A 16,623-nucleotide genomic window follows, 5' to 3' on the forward strand; every position below is an offset into this window, starting at 1 on the left:
ATACATATATTAACTAATTAATTTTCTGCCTTCGACAGTGTCGAGTCCCTCTGATTATGATACAGCTCCAGATATAATGGAATCTGTTGAGACTACCCCAGCTGTACCGAGGTCAGAGGGCAAAGAGAGATTAGTTTTGTTATCTGAATTTTATTGCTAATCTTTTAGCAATATTAATATTGTGCTCATAAAGGTTATATTTATGAATACTGTTACAGGGAAGGGACGGAAGCAGTGGACCAAGTGCCTCCAAGAGATAATGAAGAACAAATAGCTCCTCCACAGCCTCCTAAGAAACTACTGAAGGTCAAAGGTCAGCAATGTTGATTTCTTTATTTGCTGTTTTTAATTGTTTATCACCTCTCCACTCGTTCTTATTAAGTTTCCTATCAGGTATATCATAGCTATCTTCCACTCTAATTTGTAGGGGCTCGTGAAGGTAGACTGAGGACACCATCTCCTAAGCACCACCGTGCACACACACCCTTAACTAGTACCGTCTCTGGATCAGAGTCAGAAGGGGAAGAGGATAGACGAGAGGTACTTTTTCATATTTTGTTCTATCTTGGATGTACGTACTGTATTTATGGACTTATGTTGTGCTCTGTAAACAGTAATGTAAAAACTGTGATTTAATTTTCAGATTAACAATTTGAAAAAGTAATATTGCCCATTTGATTGTAAATTAATTATGATTAATAAATTGTTGATTGTTAATTAAATTATGTTATTATTATTACTTTTTTCACCTCAGACATTCGAAATGTATGTGGCTCGAGCTGATTGCAGTCCCAACAACGGAAATAAGGACAGTTTTGTTCTGAAGGAGGGCCAGTTTGTAGAGGTCCTGGTTTCTGTTCATCCTGACAAATGGCTCGTGAGGACCAAACCCACCAAAACCAACCCTGCTCGGCAGGGATGGGTGTGTCCAGCCTACCTGGAGAAGAAGAGGAAGGTAGGATGTATAGAACCAGATGTCAACTCCATTACTCAGTAAACATGTTATAATCTTAAACATGAATCATATACTGTAAGTTTGCAATGTTGTGCTGTCAACAGAGACATTAAGTCCATCAAGTAATGAGAAATTAAAAGTTTTTTAATAATAAATACATGACGGTCTTTTGAAAAGGAGATCTTCCCGCAATTGAGAGCACCTCAAGAGGATCTTGATGGAATTGGGTCTACAGGAGAAGAGTACAGGAGAGCTCTGAGGTCCGTCAGTCTGCAATTATATACTGACAGATTAAATAAACTGTGAGGAATGTCACTGGGCACTATTATTTGGAGTTATATTTATTGTTATTGGATGCATGTATTTGGATAATTATATTTATTGTAAAATTGTATGTATGTCTATTATTATTTCTACTATTTCGTTGTTTCTTGCTCTTATTCCTTGCAGCATCTTGATAACTTGGCTTTTGTGATGATGGAGAATTTATTTGTCCTAATAACAAATCTCAGATGTGGACAGTAAAAACAAATACTGCTGCATCACTTCCAATCTGCATTTAATTCCCTTTATCTTTAGCCAACTGATCCAAGGCCTGATTGATGGAGAGGAGGAGTTTGTAAAGGAGATGAAGATGTTCACCTCTCACCAGCTAAATTATTTGGACTCCAGCTGCCACATCCCCATTAACATCCTCAACCAGAAAGAGATCGTTTTCAGGAATATCAAAGACATTGTGTTTCTGCATGAGAGGTAATACACACATGCACACAATAAATGCATTGTACTTATACTGTATTGTACACAACTAATATAATGCTCATTTAAATGTGTTTATACAACATGCAAATAAATAATACATAATTATCAATATGTTACCAAAAAAATCATCATTCAATTGTCAAAAGTTAACTGTTTGCATCCATACTCAATCCATAGAGGTCTGCACTGTACTTTTTCTCCCTTTCACATTTTGTGCCTCTTTTTAATTTTGTTTTAAGAAGAGACATAATATTGTATGTATGCTCATATAGAGATTTGTGTGGCCAGCTGTCTGTATGATGTCTAACCTGTTTTCTCAGGTCCTTCCTTCCCGGTCTGAGAGAATGTGCCACAGACGACGATGTGGCCATGCATCTGATCAAGCACAGTGAGGACTTTGAGAAGTATCTCCACTACATGGTGGGACAAGCACAAGCAGAGGCCTGCGTCACCGACAAGGCTCTGCAACAGTATTTCAAAGTATTCACAAAATCTGTTTGGATTTAAAAATAAACATTTAACATGGACATTATGGAAACTAAGTTGCCGAATAGCAACATTATGACACTGATTTCCTTATTTCTTTAATATGTTGCTCATTACACTTCAGGAGTTAACAGAAGCTGGTAAGCCTGAGGTTCCTGTCATGGATGTCCTTACCTTCCTCCAGCGACCAGTGGAGAGGATTCAAACCTACCATGCTTTACTGAAGGTCAGCATACAGTTTTATGGTATTGCCTGATATATATTATCCATAGACCAAATAGTATATTTTTTGCTTGTTTTCTCGATCACACAGGAATATTGTAGAGAATTTGGAATATTTGCATCTTGGATAATTATTTCAACTCAACACTAAGCATATAAGCTTGTTTTGCTGTTGCACACATTGTAGTTTCTCTTTGAAACTGTGTCAGCTGAATGCCTGGGATTTAAGTAAAATTTTTATTGGCAGGAGTTAATCAAGAACAAAGCCAAAAGTGGCCAGAGCTGCTGTCTTTTGGAGGATGCCTTCTCCATAGTGTCCTGTCTACCTTGGAGGTCTGACAACCTGCACCAGGTGTCCCTCATCGAGAACTACCCAGCTCCTCTAACCGCCCTGGGCGAGCCTGTGCGACAGGTAACTACAGATGACTGACACGTTTGTATATCAAGGGTAGGCACTGGGTCTAATATGAACATAAAAACCTGAACACCATTAGGGGGTTATTAGGAAGTTTTAGCAAAAACAAATAATGCCTTTGTAATATAGCTCATATCAGTTTTTGTCACAGCTAGTGAAATGCAGTGAGAAAAAGCTGATATAAAGATTGTTTCTTTTTCTTTTTTTTGTCAGAGTGTGAAGTTTCACTCACTGAAGCCCCTGAGAGGCAAGTGAGAATTTTTTTTTCTGGTGATCCATTTTCTAAGTCTGATCTAAATAGTTTTCTCTCCTGTGTTTATGACTTAAGAACATGTGAAAATTCTTCCTTAACAGTTCTTTTTCATCTGTAAAACAGGTGGGGAGGAAAGTTTTGGCAGGTAAAAACAATTTTTTTGCCAGGATTGCAATTTTTCAAGTTTGTTGTTGTAATACTCATTTCGGCCACAAGAGGCTGAAGTGTAGCACTACCCCCATGTTCTAAATAGGACTAAAAGTGTTCATGTTTTCTTCAAGGTGAAGTGCCGAATAAAAAACATTTCTAGCCAAAAGAAGGACATGAGAGCAATGTAACATAACTTGCTAACACACAATATATGTACCTTGTGTTTAGAGTGCATAGAGAAATTAACCTCACCTCACCTGGAAGAAAACATGAAAGCTTTCAGTCCTGTTTAGAACATGCGGTAGTGCTGCACTTCATCCTCTTGTGGCCAAAATGAGTGTGTTACAACAACAAACACTGAAAAATGATCCTGACCAAAAAAAAAAAATGTTTTCATCTATCGAAACTTTTTTTCCCACCTGTTTCACAGATGAATTTTTTTTTTAAGGAACTTAGAAATATTATCCTGGCAAAACCTTTATTTCACCTGTTATTAAGTCATAAACACAGAAGAGAAAACAATTTAGATTAGACTAAGAAAATTTAGAAAGAAGAAAAAAAAATTTGTTCTCACTTGCCTCTCAGGGTACTGTATTCACTTGAGCTGAAATGAGTCAGTTTTAATTTTGCCAAGTTTGCCAGAAAAATAAAATATATTGTTTTTCTAACAGTGTGTAAGACCCTCTTTTCTATTACCAAGTTGCAGCACTATTTCAACTAATATCTTTGTTCCACAATACTGCCTAAATAGTATATCTCAGCCTTAAACATGCACTCTGATAAAAAGACATCCAGTCACACTTGGTCATCATACTGCATGGTCCTCACTTGCCTGGTCTTCCCTTCAGGGAGTCTTCGCAGTGTGGGAGGAATCTCCAGAAATTAAGACGACCTCTAGAGGGCATCAGAGACAAGTCTTTCTCTTCAAGGAATGTATTGTACTGTGTAAATTGAAAAGAGACACCAGTATGAACAGTGACACCTACACCTTCAAGAACAAAATGAAGGTATCTGTTCTCCTGCTTTCTCACTTATTCTACTTTCCTACAGTAGGTGAAGCGATACAAAAAATAAACCGTTAAATGACACATTTAGCTACATGTGATGACAATTCCTGTACTTTCAGTGTACTCTCATAGCTTTTTCCAACTCCTGACCTCATCTCCCCACTCACTCGTCTTTCTCATTCTCACTTTTGCAACCTACCTAGCTGAATGATGTGGAAATAAAGGAGACTGTGGGTGGAGATGAAAAGTCTTGGGGGTTGTGGCATGAGCACAGGGGCTCATTGCGGAGGTACACACTGCAGGGCCGCTCCTCCCTGGTTAAACTCTCCTGGCTCAAGGACCTGAAGGAGCTACAGCAACGTTCCAGCCTGCCCACTAACAGTAAGTGTTTCTTTGGAAAGGGAAGTAAATTCCAGGTGGCATTTGACAATGAATCTTAAGACTATCAAATCTTTTCCTATCTATTCTTCTATTCTATTCTTAAAATTTCAATGGCAGCTAAATGATTACATTGGCTTCTGATACTCTGAACCCTCTCGTTGTGTCAGGTGGACTAAAGGTTTAGTCTCTTAGTGTTTTGTCTTGTGTGTTTCTCACAGTTGTTGAGGGTCAAACCTTTTTTATGGAATTGATATGGCTAACATTTTCATTAAATGCTTGGTGAGTGATTTCTGTATTTTGTTTATCAACAGGCCCACCAGTGTTTGAGTCACTGTTGTCTGACTGCACAACAAAGATAGGACAGACAATCAAACTGACCTGTAAGGTCACAGGATCGCCAAAACCAGTGGTCAGCTGGCTCAAAGGTCAGAAATATCTTATTAAAATATGTATTGTACCATAGTGTTACAAGGTGTTACAAGAAGCAGTTATTACCCACTGTATTGTTTCACCTTAATTGATCCAAGGCTGATTTCCTGAACAACACCATATTTTCATACATGCATTGTGTGGTTTGGTTACAATGATGGTTTCACAGTAAAACTCTGATGTCCATCTCTTAGATGGCCTTCCTTTAGAGGATGACCCCCGTCACATCATCACAGCAGACCGGTCAGGCACCTGCAGTGTCATTCTGGACTGCCTCACTGCAGAAGACTCTGGACAGTATGCTTGCTATGCTAACAGCTCCATGGGCCGTGCTGGTACTCTGGCTAAGATTTTGGTGCAGGGTGAGTCCATGGGTGCATCTAAACCACTTGAGTGTTGTGTTACTCCAGAGCCGTGTCTGTCTGTAGGCGAATGTTGTGCATACATGCACTGTCACAGAGGAGCACAGGACAGCTATAATATTACTACTACTATGCTATAGTGCTACTACTATTAATACTACTACTACTACTACTAATACTACTACTACTACCATGATTACAGTTACAACTGTACAATTACTATTGCCAATGCAAGTGCTACTACTTCTGCAAATACTATTACTAAACTTTTACTACTAATTGTACCACTGTGATTACAGCTTACACACTTACTACTATTGTTGTTATTATAACTACTACTCCTGCTACTGTGGTTTCTAATACTAATATTACTTCTACCTACTAGTGATAATGCTGCTATCAATATCCCCACTCCAGTTACTTCAATCACTACTACTATTGCTACCACTATAATACCTGCTATTACATTTACTATTGTGACTGCTACTTCTATTAGATCTACTAGTACTACTACATCTACTACTATTATTACTGCTATAACTACTGATCCTACTAATATTACTATACTACTAATTGCTCTTACTATAAATGCCACTATTGGTCTATTTCTGATCATAGGGCCACAGATGACACATTAATGTCTTTCTTCTTCTCTCCAGCTCCACCCAGATTTGTGTGTCGGTTGGAAAGTGCTTGTCTGATAGAAGGAGAGGATACACAGTTTACCTGCTCCACACTTACTACTCCTTTACCACGAATCAGGTATTGCAACACAGAGCAAATGTAACCACAGAAGTTGCTATATGATATTTTGGTCATTGTGTGTGTCAAACACATCCATCTTTGGATTTTGCAGGTGGTTCAAAGATGGCAGAGAGTTGACAGACCAGCAAAAATACCTCATCCTGAATGATGCTCGGAGTGGGATCTTGTGCCTAACGGTCATCAGTGCAACAGAGGCAGATATTGGACAGTATGAGTGTGAGGTATAAAACCCAGATCCATAAAGTCTACAATGTATCAGGATAGTCAGAATCATATCAGATAGCTTCCTTTAAGACACAATACGTCAAATGTTTTGTTTTGTTTAGCTTTGGAATGAGTTTGGCTGCGTCAAGTGCAAGGCAGGGCTGTGCAACGCTTATGTACCGCCGATTGACCTCGAGAAAGACCAACCACAGGACTTACCTCCTAAAGGTAGGACAGCCTATATGAAGATAAATATCCTTATATATACACTGGATGGAAACCCAGGACAGGGTTTTCATGTGGATGCTCCACACTTTCACTAGTTCAGCTGTGTTTGAGAAGGGATGAAGCACATGCCATTGTCCAGTTTCACTTCAGTTCACCTCACTTCTGATCCTGTCACCTTTTTTTGCATCACTTCATATGACATCTCTTCACTTTCCAACAAACTGCAACAATTTACATCAATTTCCACTTTCAACCACTACCATTCATCCATCCTATCCAGTTGAGGCCATTTTTAGATTAGAGATTTTACTCACATTTTCCTTTTACCATCATCATAAGTTCCAACTACTATACCAGTTGTCACTAGATCTCCCAGGGATTATGGCATGGACTGCAGTCTATGCATGAATGCAAAAAAGATGAAACAGAAAGAATGAGCAGTTTCTATCTGCACAGTACAGCAAATGTGGATTAATTTATTATATGGTGGTGTGCATGACCTAACAGCACCCCTACACATGTTTTTTCCTCTTTTCATTTTTCCATTTCTAATATTGCCATTTGAGTTAAGTGATTGTCTAGGTTGCTTAACTTAAAAGGAAGCATGTGATGACTAATTCATACTGCACACTGTGTCTGCTGAATGCCAATATCAGTGGCTAGATTCCCTCCCAGACTGCTACAATGACCCAAACCTAAACATAACCATCTCTGACCTAATACCAGTGGTACTTTAACCGTTGCTCTTTGGTCTTGAATATGTTTCACCACTGACTTCATCTGTTCGTCTGACTAGAGTCCGAAGCACGTTCACTTGAGAGAGTTGTTAAGGTCACATGGCAGTCACAGTCAACTGAGGAAAAAAAAAAAACTCAAACTTGATACTTAACTATAACTATTTCTAACAATCTTCTATTGCCATAACCCAGCGGGATCTAGTGGCTACCATTCAACCTAGACATCATAGTGCACTTCCCAGCATCCTCGCCCATGAAAAGACATCGATATGTTTATTGTATGGTATGTTTTTGTGTTTTTCATCATGTTTCCACTTTCCACAGACGTCATGGGTTGGATCATATTCCTCCATTAGACTGACATTAGGATCCAAACGTCAGCCAAACGTTGAGGTGCCATAAACTAACAGCAGTAATTTAAATACAGAGATTGCAAGTAGATTGCAGGTAGTGATTTTCCAACTGTGCTAGTATCTATTAATTTACCACTGTTACTATCACATAAGGCCAGCAATGTCAGCAATAAAAGTAAAATAGAGAATAGAATTCAGCCAAATTTTGTAGAATTATTAGATGCTGATGAAAACCTTCTGTAGGTTTGACATACGATATTCTTTATAAGGACTATAAAGTTGTCTCACACATATATTTTGTTTTCTAGATTTTTGACACCAGTTCACAATGTTTGCCCTTCCATTGTCCATAACCTACATGTTTTTCCATCTTCCCTCTACTAGTCCTAAAGCAGGAGGTTCCTCACATGGACCGTTCCATGTAAGTCATTATTATCATGATAACATGTAACCACTCGACATTACCCTTTCTCCTCTTGCCAACGCATGCCCAGCTAACTCTTCACTCCTACGAACACAAGATGGTCATGTGCTGGGCAGGTGTCCCCTTAACCCCCATGCAGGAGTGGGCATGCGCCCATGTCCTGTTGATGTGTTGGGTTAGTGGGGATAAACCCTCAAGTACCGAGGTAAGAAATGCATTATTACTGCTCCCGGTATGTAAGGTAATGTACTTTTTCACTTTTCCTTTTCCAATGATTTAGTATACATACAGTACAGTCAAGGCAACATGACAATTCCTCAAAATATATTAAAAATATATTCTTATTTTAAGTGTCTGACACCCAGATTCCTGCTGAGTGCCATTTTGGTTTTCATAGATGCAGACTCAGAGGGCTGGTCCACTGCTTTTGTGAAGAAATGGTTACAGACTGATTTCAGCCCCACCTCTATTGCTAAGATGCTCTTCCCTCCTGGACACCCTGAACAGTAAGTTTAAGTACCACCAACACTGTTGTGTTGACCTTCCTTCCTTCCTAAATAGGCATCAGCCTCAACCTGGTAAATCTTGGCTGTGGTTGTTAAAAGTCTCAATTTAATAGTTAGTTTCACAATTGTGATACTAGAACTGGGTGGTTAAAGAGTAAAAATGTAAATCTTACAATCCATGAAGTAGCTTTGTGAGTAGATTAAATCCTTTTATCTTATCTTTGTCTCCAGAGCTGAATGTAGTACTGAAGAGGCTATTCCTGCCTCGACATCCATGGATCAGGTGGTACAGCAGCCTGCGTGTTACCTAGAGGATGAAGAGGAAGAAATCTACATCTCAGAGTCAATGCAGGAAATTACAGATGGTATTCTTGTCTCTTAAACATAAGAGTATGACTACTCTCTAACTTTGTGGGATTACTAACTGATCTGATCTCCTGTTCAGCTCCTCCCTCTATCCAGGTACCTGCTGAGGACCTGTGTGTAGAGCCTGGCCAACCAGCTACATTTACTGCCATCATCACAGGAAGACCTACTCCTAAGATACAGTGGTACAAGGTAGGAACACTGTAGATCAGTGATTCCTACCTGAAGGGTTAGAAGGGAAAGAATATCATATTCTTACCATACAAGTTACTTTTGTACATACAATTTAAAAATGGATACCATAAATGTCACAGATAAAAAGTACATCTCTCTAGTTTATTTTTTCATTGGGAAATACTAAGTAGTTTACAGTCAGACTGCCTCCTATGAGAATTTTAGTGTTAAACCTCCACTCTTGATAGGTCACAGAGGTCACAGGAGGGCATTACATTGTTTTAAAGGGTCTCAAGACAAAACTCTAACCATTTATAGACCTGGTAGCTGTCCCTATTAAAACTTTACTATTTCTTCTGTGATCGGAGGATGGAGAGGTGCTTGCAGCTAATGAGAATGTGGAGATAGTACAGCATGGTGCCCGCTGCTCAGTGACCATAGTGTGCTCTGAGGGTGAGGACAGTGGCATATACACCTGCTTCGCCTACAATGACTCTGGCCATACCTCATGCCAAGCTCAGCTGACAGTGGAGGAAGGTGAGACAACAACAATGCTGCTATGCATCATTATTTTAGTTCTATAGACACAGATTAATTAATCAGATCTAACTGCAAAACCTTACCAAAGGCTGGTCAATGTAGCTTAGGCATAAAGCATGTCACAAAATGATATTGTTGTAAGGAAGGAAAGGAATATATTGTGATTGGTGGTGGATGTCGGTCCAAGTGGTGGACCTGTTTTATTCACAGGTTTTGTTTTCTCTGCAGGTCCACTGGAGCGTCAGGAGAGAGAGGTGGAGCTGGGGAAGAGAAGGAAGTTATTCTCTGTGTATGATGTCCATGAGGAAATTGGAAGGTGAAACCTGCACTTTATACTGATGTAGTCAGTAAACGATTTCAGGTGGAATGTAGTAGCAGAGAGAGTGCAGGGGCAGAGGGGTTGTTTAGTTGAATATGCTAGTCTAGTCTGCCTGACTCATTGATCCTTTATCTGACTGAGGTTTGTACAGTTAGAATCTATGGCCCCGACCGTGGATCTAAAATATCAGTAGCCTAATTGTGCTGTGTATTGATTAATCCATGGTGCTGTCCGTGGTGCTAAAGTAGCAGACAGATTTGTAATTGTGCCTTTTTCTCTCAGTCCCGCCCTTCTATCAGTTTCGTCTTAGAGCTATAATATTCTCTAAACTGTATACTATAAATACTCAATTTTATACTTATTGTAGCCTATATACTCTATAGAGTTGTGTCACCTTCGTGATCAAAGGGACAAGTAGTAACGTGTAGTCGCGGGAGAGCGAGAGGATCATGGAGACACACTGCTGCCTGTAGTATTCCTATAATATTTCTATGATCAGTCAGTAGCGTCTGTGCTGCTGAAAATACAGCCCCAGACCAAGCCAATTCTGTAACAAAATATTTTAGGGGAGACATGACTATGGTTAAGGCGTCCTGCATGTCCTTTGGAAGGTGTTTATGGGTGTGTGTGTGTTGGTTGGTGTGGGGGCAGGGGGGTGCTCCCATTGGGCCTTCCCCCCTGTTAAAAATTAACAAATCACCGACTGGATATAGTCCAACCTGCTCATGAGCCCCATTAAGATTTGATGTGACAAACATAAACTCTCTATGTTTTAGGGGAACCTTCGGGGTAGTAAAGCGTGTAGTGCACAGAAGGACAGGTGAAGTGTTTGCTGCCAAGTTTTTGCCTCTGCGGAGCAGCACTCGGACCAGGGCCTTCCAGGAGAGGGACTTGCTATCCCGTCTGGCTCACCCCAGAGTGGCCTGTCTGCTGGACTTCTTTTGCACCAGACGGACTCTGGTGCTGATCACAGAAATGTATCCTTCCTGTTAAAGGTCCAGTATGTAACATTTAGGAGGAGCTATTGGCAGAAATGGAATATAATATTCATAAGTATGTTCACATGTGAGTTTCGCGGCCACTGTAGTTTCTCCTACACACTTAAAACGGAAGGATGATCCGAGCCGTATTCAAATGGTTGCCATCTGCAATTTCAACACTAGATGCCACTAAATCCTACATACCGGACCTTTAAATGTTACAATATGATCACTCCTTTTTCCTCACAGTGGGTTTAGTTTGTTGTAGGTTTGTATTCAGTTAAGAGTTCTTTAACATCATTTCTAGCTGCTGTTCACATGGACTTCTGGACCATTTATTACTGAAAGGATCAGTCTCAGAGAAAGAGGTTCAAGCTTACATTTATTCTCTACAAAATATATTTTTCTTGCAAATATTATGTATGACTCTTGACTAATACTCTGCACTTTATTTCAGGTTCAGTCATACATCCAGCAAATCCTTGAAGGAGTTGGTCACATTCACAGCATGAACATTTTGCATCTGGACATTAAAGTGAGATATCCGGTCCAGTCAACATTGCATTATTGACTGTGTCATTATTTATTATACAGATCTTAACTCTTTTTTTATTTTTACTCCCTTCAGCCTGATAATATCCTAATGGTGTATCCGCCCAGAGATGAGATCAAGATCTGTGACTTTGGCTTCTGCCAAGAAATGGACACATCCAGACACCAATACAGCATGATTGGTACACCAGAGTTCGTAGCCCCTGAGATTGTTCATCAAGAACCAGTAACTGTGGCTGCTGATATTTGGTGAGTTTAACTATTATTCTTGCTAACTGAGACTTGCATCTGATAGTATTTGCAAATACCTTTTGTATATTTTTGTAAATTTGTACAATGTACAATACATTTCTTTCTGATGAAATTCCAGATGCTGTAGACCTGCCTCTCTAGTATTACAATTAGATTTAAATAAAGGCTAAAAATGATTTGCAATAAACCGTCTACAATTGTTTACAGAGCAAAATAAGACAACATTACATTAATACCTCTTATTCTCTGTCAGGTCTGTAGGTGTTATATCCTATATATGGTATGTATCACTGCACTTTTGATAATATTCTCAAAATCTTCAATATACAGTTTATAAAAAAAGATGTGCATATGACTCTGACTCCTGAGTTACTATTTACATCACGCTTTATCTTTACATTGACAGTCTGGTGTGCCGATGTCCTTTTGTGGGTGAGACGGACCGTGCTACACTGCTGAGGGTGGGAGAGGGGACCCTGAACTGGGACGAACCTGATGTCACGTACAGGAGCCCTGAGGCCCAGAACTTTCTCCACATGCTCCTTCAGCCAGATCCAGAGTAGGGAGCCTGTTTTATTATTGATTACATTGCCACATCAATCCAGTCACACACATAATTAAAAAAGTCATCAAAGATATTTTCTAAACTTTGTGCAAATGTCGAATTTCATGTGACAAATGACCATGAAGGAGTCTCTTTGCATCAATGCCATTTCTGATTCCACAAGTCAGACATAACCCAAAAAACAAAACAAAATTGTATGTATTCCTGTTAAAGCTGAATTTACACAAAAGTGAGATCTCATAGGGCTAAAAAAAACATGAATTGAAAAGTGGCTGAAAGCTGCATAAAACTACATTAACTAGGCTGATTATTCTTTGTGGCTGTAATAGCATCCCTTTCACATTACAGACATTAGATTCAGTGTTGATATACAAATATTTCACCCTATTGTCAGTACACCCTGACAACAGTGTTAGGTGTGGTTTCAGGTGCAACACAGCACACATCTGACCAAGTTTCCTCTACCTAGGAAGCGACCATCTGCCTTTGAGTGCTTGAGCCACGAATGGTTCCAGGTGAGAGGAAATACAGACCAAAAGGTGTTTTAATCAAGCTTTACTATATTTAAAAACATACCACTGTAACTTAGGCACACATCTAAATGCACAAATCTTTGAAACTGCGTTCAGGATGAACATGCAGGAGAAGATACTGATGAAATCAACACAAAGAGTTTGAAAGTCTTCATCTCAAAAAGGAAATGGCAGGTGAGTTCCCTCTCTTTGACTGTATCATTCATTAAAACCACAACCTTGATAATCTTGAAGTTAAACATGATTACATGAGTTGAATTCATAGTAGATCATATAATTTCCTTAAAAGAAAACATATTGTCTTCAGCAATACATTTCCCATCTATCCTTCCAGCGTTCTTTGACTTGCATTGGGTCAGTTCTCACATTGAGGCCCATCCCTGAGCTGCTGGATGCTCCTCTCAGAGACACTGCAGTGACAGTGCCCCGCGAGCCCCAGGAACACAGCAGCACCTCTCTGAGTAGTGGCTCCTCGTCTGAGTATGATGAAGCTGACTCTTGGGACTTTTTCCAGCACTGCAGCCCGACTGAGGAGGAGGAAGAAACAGAGGAGGACTATGATCCTTTAACAGAGAGAGCGCAGATCCGCGAGCCTTTTGCCAAACTCCAACTAGGTGCAGAGGAGGAAGAGGAAGTGACATTAGGGGAGGAAGAGGATGGGGAGATAGTAGAAAGGAGGAGTGTACTAGAGCGGAGTATGAGCAAGCAGTCAGTTGCGTCATCAGATGTGTCGTGCCAACAGACACCTCAGAGGGAGCGTAGGTTCAGCAAAGACAGTAGTCCATCTCTTTACCTATCTGATGGGGATGAGGGTTCAGGGAGTGACGGAGGTCGAATCCCTCGTGGCAGCGTCATCCGAAGCACTTTCTACAGCACCTCTCATCAGCTTTCACCCATGTCTGCCAGACACATGACATTACGGGACAAATTCCAGACCAAAAAGCAGGAGAGAGGCCGCAAACCACTCCGGAGAAGTTTTTCAGGACGTCTCAACGAGCCTCTTATTGAATATGTGGAGGATGAGACAGAGACCACTCGTGGCCAGAGACGAGCATCTATCCAGCCCACAATGCAGAAGTCCTGTTCCTTTGACAGTGGTGTTGGCCTCGCCCACACCAACATACCCCCTCACAGGAGGAGCAGGTCTCTTGATGAGTATTCCAGACGATCTCCCAGCTCGCCCAAGCACACAGTCAGGTTAGGTGAAGAAGAAGGCTCTCAAAGTCTGAAGGAAGATTTCACAGATGATGAAGTGGCAGGGAGAAACTTGTTGGCCATCCCGAGCCCTCGGCGACCCACAAGAAGAAGAGGCTCTGTCGCTCCAACACAAGGAACTAACATGCTGGGTGGATCATCTGTTCCCTCAAGCCTCCTTGCTGGAGACAGAATGAGCCCCAGGCTGGATCAGGAGCAGACAGAGGGCGACACCTTTGCTGGCTCCCAGGGGTCTTTGGCTGAGTCGTCTATTTTGGAGCATGGCTCAGAGTCGTCAAGTAGACTTGGCTCCTGTGAGGAGCTGAGTTATGGTCACCTCAGAGGAAGATACAGATCAGGAGAGAGTGAAGGGTTTGATCAGGGGGAGCCTCTGATTTCACCATCCCCATGCTCATTCCAAGAAGTTAAACCCAGAAGCTTGTTTCCCCAGGCACCGCCGCGTAACCGCACCCGCTCCAACCCCAACTTATCTACAAACAGCAGAGGTCAGCCGGGTACCCCACTAATGGCGATCCCCAGTCCCAGCCTCTCTTCTCTCCAGGCTCCAGATAGGCCTCCCAGGGCCAGGGACAAGAAGGAGGGCCATGACCTCCAGAGGCATGCATCCGCTCCAGCCCTCGAAGCCCGGCCACCTACAGGAAAGTCACCCAAGCTTGGACTGCTAAAGATCTTCCGCAGGCAGTCCTGGACCGGCCATTCATACTCCCAGCTGGAGGACAAAGAGTTAGGACCCACACTAGGAGAGATCATGAAGCCAGATACTCCCACCATGTCTCTGAGGAAGAAAATGAGAGCTTCAGCCTCCAGCCTGACCAAGCTGTTTTCCAGATCTTCTAGTAAGGAGGATGTGAGTAAAGGAGGTGAGCTATTGCAAATTATGCTAATTCTATTTGATCATTAAACAGAAAATTATGTTAAGCAATTAAAATACATTATGTAGACATCGGATAAGGGCATTATTTCTTTATTTAAATTTACCTGAGCCATCTTTAGTCTGTTATTTTATATTGTACATCTACACTGTACATTTGTCTTCATCTTTCATCATTCGTCTGTATCCATCTTTCATTTCATTTTATTTTATCCATCATTTATCTGATGTTTTTTTTTTACTTTTGGTATTTGTCTTTTGTAATAGGGCCAATAGTAAAAGGATCAGCTCCCATCCGACCTGAAAGGCAGCATAGCACTGGTCTTGAGAGACCAAAAAAGAGGACCTCCAAACTCTTGCCTTCTTTTAAAATACCTGCATTCAAAAAGACAAAAGGTAGTGAACAAGCTACAGTGTGTGGATTATTTATTTCCAGTCCGAAATCCTGCTGTGATCATTTTGCTATAAACCTGGTTGTGTGTGTTTGTTCTACTCCATAATTTCCAGATCTGCCAGTCCGTCCCAACAAAGCTGATGTGCTCCAGTTGGATGGAGGTGGAGTCCTGCTGGTTTGGAGACCAGTCCAGTCTAGTGACCCTGTCACCTACTGTGTGCAGTACTGTACAGATGGTGGGTTCTCAGAGATGATACAACAGCACAGAAATTAAATTGGTGGTTTGTGTTGAACCAAATGTATGAACCAAATTAGGTGTTTATGTTAGACACATTTGAAAGTTCCCCATTACTGAAATATAAAATGCAATCTATTTGCATACATAGTCAAAATGTTCCATGATGAAAATTACTTTCCTTAAATTTAGACCTTTTGCAGTTTTAAAAATTCAAGCATTTTAACACACGTCAGTAAATACTGAATTTAATGTACATTGTCTTTCCGCACTTAGAAATACCAGAATATATCTCATCATTCCTGTGCAGTATACAGTGCTTGGAAGGAAGCACTAGATATTTTTAAAACACCATTTTAGTTTATTTCAATTTGTGGAGTTGACAGTCAGTTAAAGTCCAATAGTATGACTATTTTCTTTAGTCTTCCAAGACTAGACTAGTGTGCTTGCAACACACAGTGATTAATATTACTCTTTTCCTGACACAATATATTAGAAGACAAAAACAGAGTTTGCATCTTGCCAATTGATACTGTCTAGTTTCCAGTAAGTCTTAAGTCAAGGCTGTAAGCTTGTTTTTACTTTCAAATTGACCTCAACAATACTTTTATTTCCTATTTTACAATAGCACTAATGTCACTATTGCTGGAATCCACAGCAAGAGCATTAAAATGTGCAGTAAGTGTAGATTTCACAGTAAAACTCACGTGTCATGTGCCTCCTCAGGTGGGGAATGGACGGTCCTGTCGGAGGAGGTGACAGATAGCTGCTATGTGGTGAAGGACTTACCCAGAGGAGCTTCTTATGTGTTCAGGATGGGCTGCATCACCAAGACAGGAGCAGGAGCTTTCAGTGATGCTTCAGCACCTGTTGTTATGGCTACTCATCCTGAAGGCAAGAAAAATATTCTCAAACATAATGTTGCATGTTTGCTATTGCACATGTGTGATCTCATTTTTTCAGTTTTTTTATCTGGGACCAGGCTTTG

At 40.6% G+C, this 16,623-nt stretch overlaps 1 protein-coding gene across 11 annotated transcripts in view; it reads left to right on the forward strand.

Moving 5' to 3' along the window:
- The window catches only part of obscna (obscurin, cytoskeletal calmodulin and titin-interacting RhoGEF a), a 44,687-nt gene that overhangs the window by 24,174 nt on the left and 3,890 nt on the right, over window positions 1-16,623 (forward strand). For 9 of the 11 annotated variants that reach the window (XM_044199793.1, XM_044199797.1, XM_044199795.1 and 6 more), the window contains 33 exons: window positions 39-111; window positions 219-313; window positions 428-540; window positions 755-955; window positions 1,133-1,215; window positions 1,535-1,708; window positions 2,038-2,197; window positions 2,328-2,429; window positions 2,673-2,837; window positions 4,092-4,250; window positions 4,454-4,631; window positions 4,943-5,056; window positions 5,255-5,422; window positions 6,082-6,184; window positions 6,279-6,408; window positions 6,514-6,619; window positions 8,531-8,639; window positions 8,871-9,004; window positions 9,085-9,197; window positions 9,548-9,716; window positions 9,948-10,035; window positions 10,815-11,015; window positions 11,326-11,386; window positions 11,476-11,553; window positions 11,647-11,819; window positions 12,076-12,102; window positions 12,229-12,381; window positions 12,857-12,926; window positions 13,017-13,094; window positions 13,255-14,995; window positions 15,274-15,402; window positions 15,514-15,636; window positions 16,362-16,529. In XM_044199793.1, the coding sequence (XP_044055728.1) occupies window positions 39-111; window positions 219-313; window positions 428-540; window positions 755-955; window positions 1,133-1,215; window positions 1,535-1,708; window positions 2,038-2,197; window positions 2,328-2,429; window positions 2,673-2,837; window positions 4,092-4,250; window positions 4,454-4,631; window positions 4,943-5,056; window positions 5,255-5,422; window positions 6,082-6,184; window positions 6,279-6,408; window positions 6,514-6,619; window positions 8,531-8,639; window positions 8,871-9,004; window positions 9,085-9,197; window positions 9,548-9,716; window positions 9,948-10,035; window positions 10,815-11,015; window positions 11,326-11,386; window positions 11,476-11,553; window positions 11,647-11,819; window positions 12,076-12,102; window positions 12,229-12,381; window positions 12,857-12,926; window positions 13,017-13,094; window positions 13,255-14,995; window positions 15,274-15,402; window positions 15,514-15,636; window positions 16,362-16,529 (5,739 nt within the window). The remainder of the gene's footprint in view (window positions 1-38; window positions 112-218; window positions 314-427; window positions 541-754; window positions 956-1,132; window positions 1,216-1,534; window positions 1,709-2,037; window positions 2,198-2,327; window positions 2,430-2,672; window positions 2,838-4,091; window positions 4,251-4,453; window positions 4,632-4,942; window positions 5,057-5,254; window positions 5,423-6,081; window positions 6,185-6,278; window positions 6,409-6,513; window positions 6,620-8,530; window positions 8,640-8,870; window positions 9,005-9,084; window positions 9,198-9,547; window positions 9,717-9,947; window positions 10,036-10,814; window positions 11,016-11,325; window positions 11,387-11,475; window positions 11,554-11,646; window positions 11,820-12,075; window positions 12,103-12,228; window positions 12,382-12,856; window positions 12,927-13,016; window positions 13,095-13,254; window positions 14,996-15,273; window positions 15,403-15,513; window positions 15,637-16,361; window positions 16,530-16,623) is intronic. The other 2 variants (XM_044199798.1, XM_044199803.1) reach the window with 1 other exon arrangement.

The sequence above is a fragment of the Siniperca chuatsi genome, linkage group LG6, assembly GCF_020085105.1.
Source record: "Siniperca chuatsi isolate FFG_IHB_CAS linkage group LG6, ASM2008510v1, whole genome shotgun sequence".
NCBI classification, from domain to species: Eukaryota; Metazoa; Chordata; class Actinopteri; order Centrarchiformes; family Sinipercidae; genus Siniperca; species Siniperca chuatsi.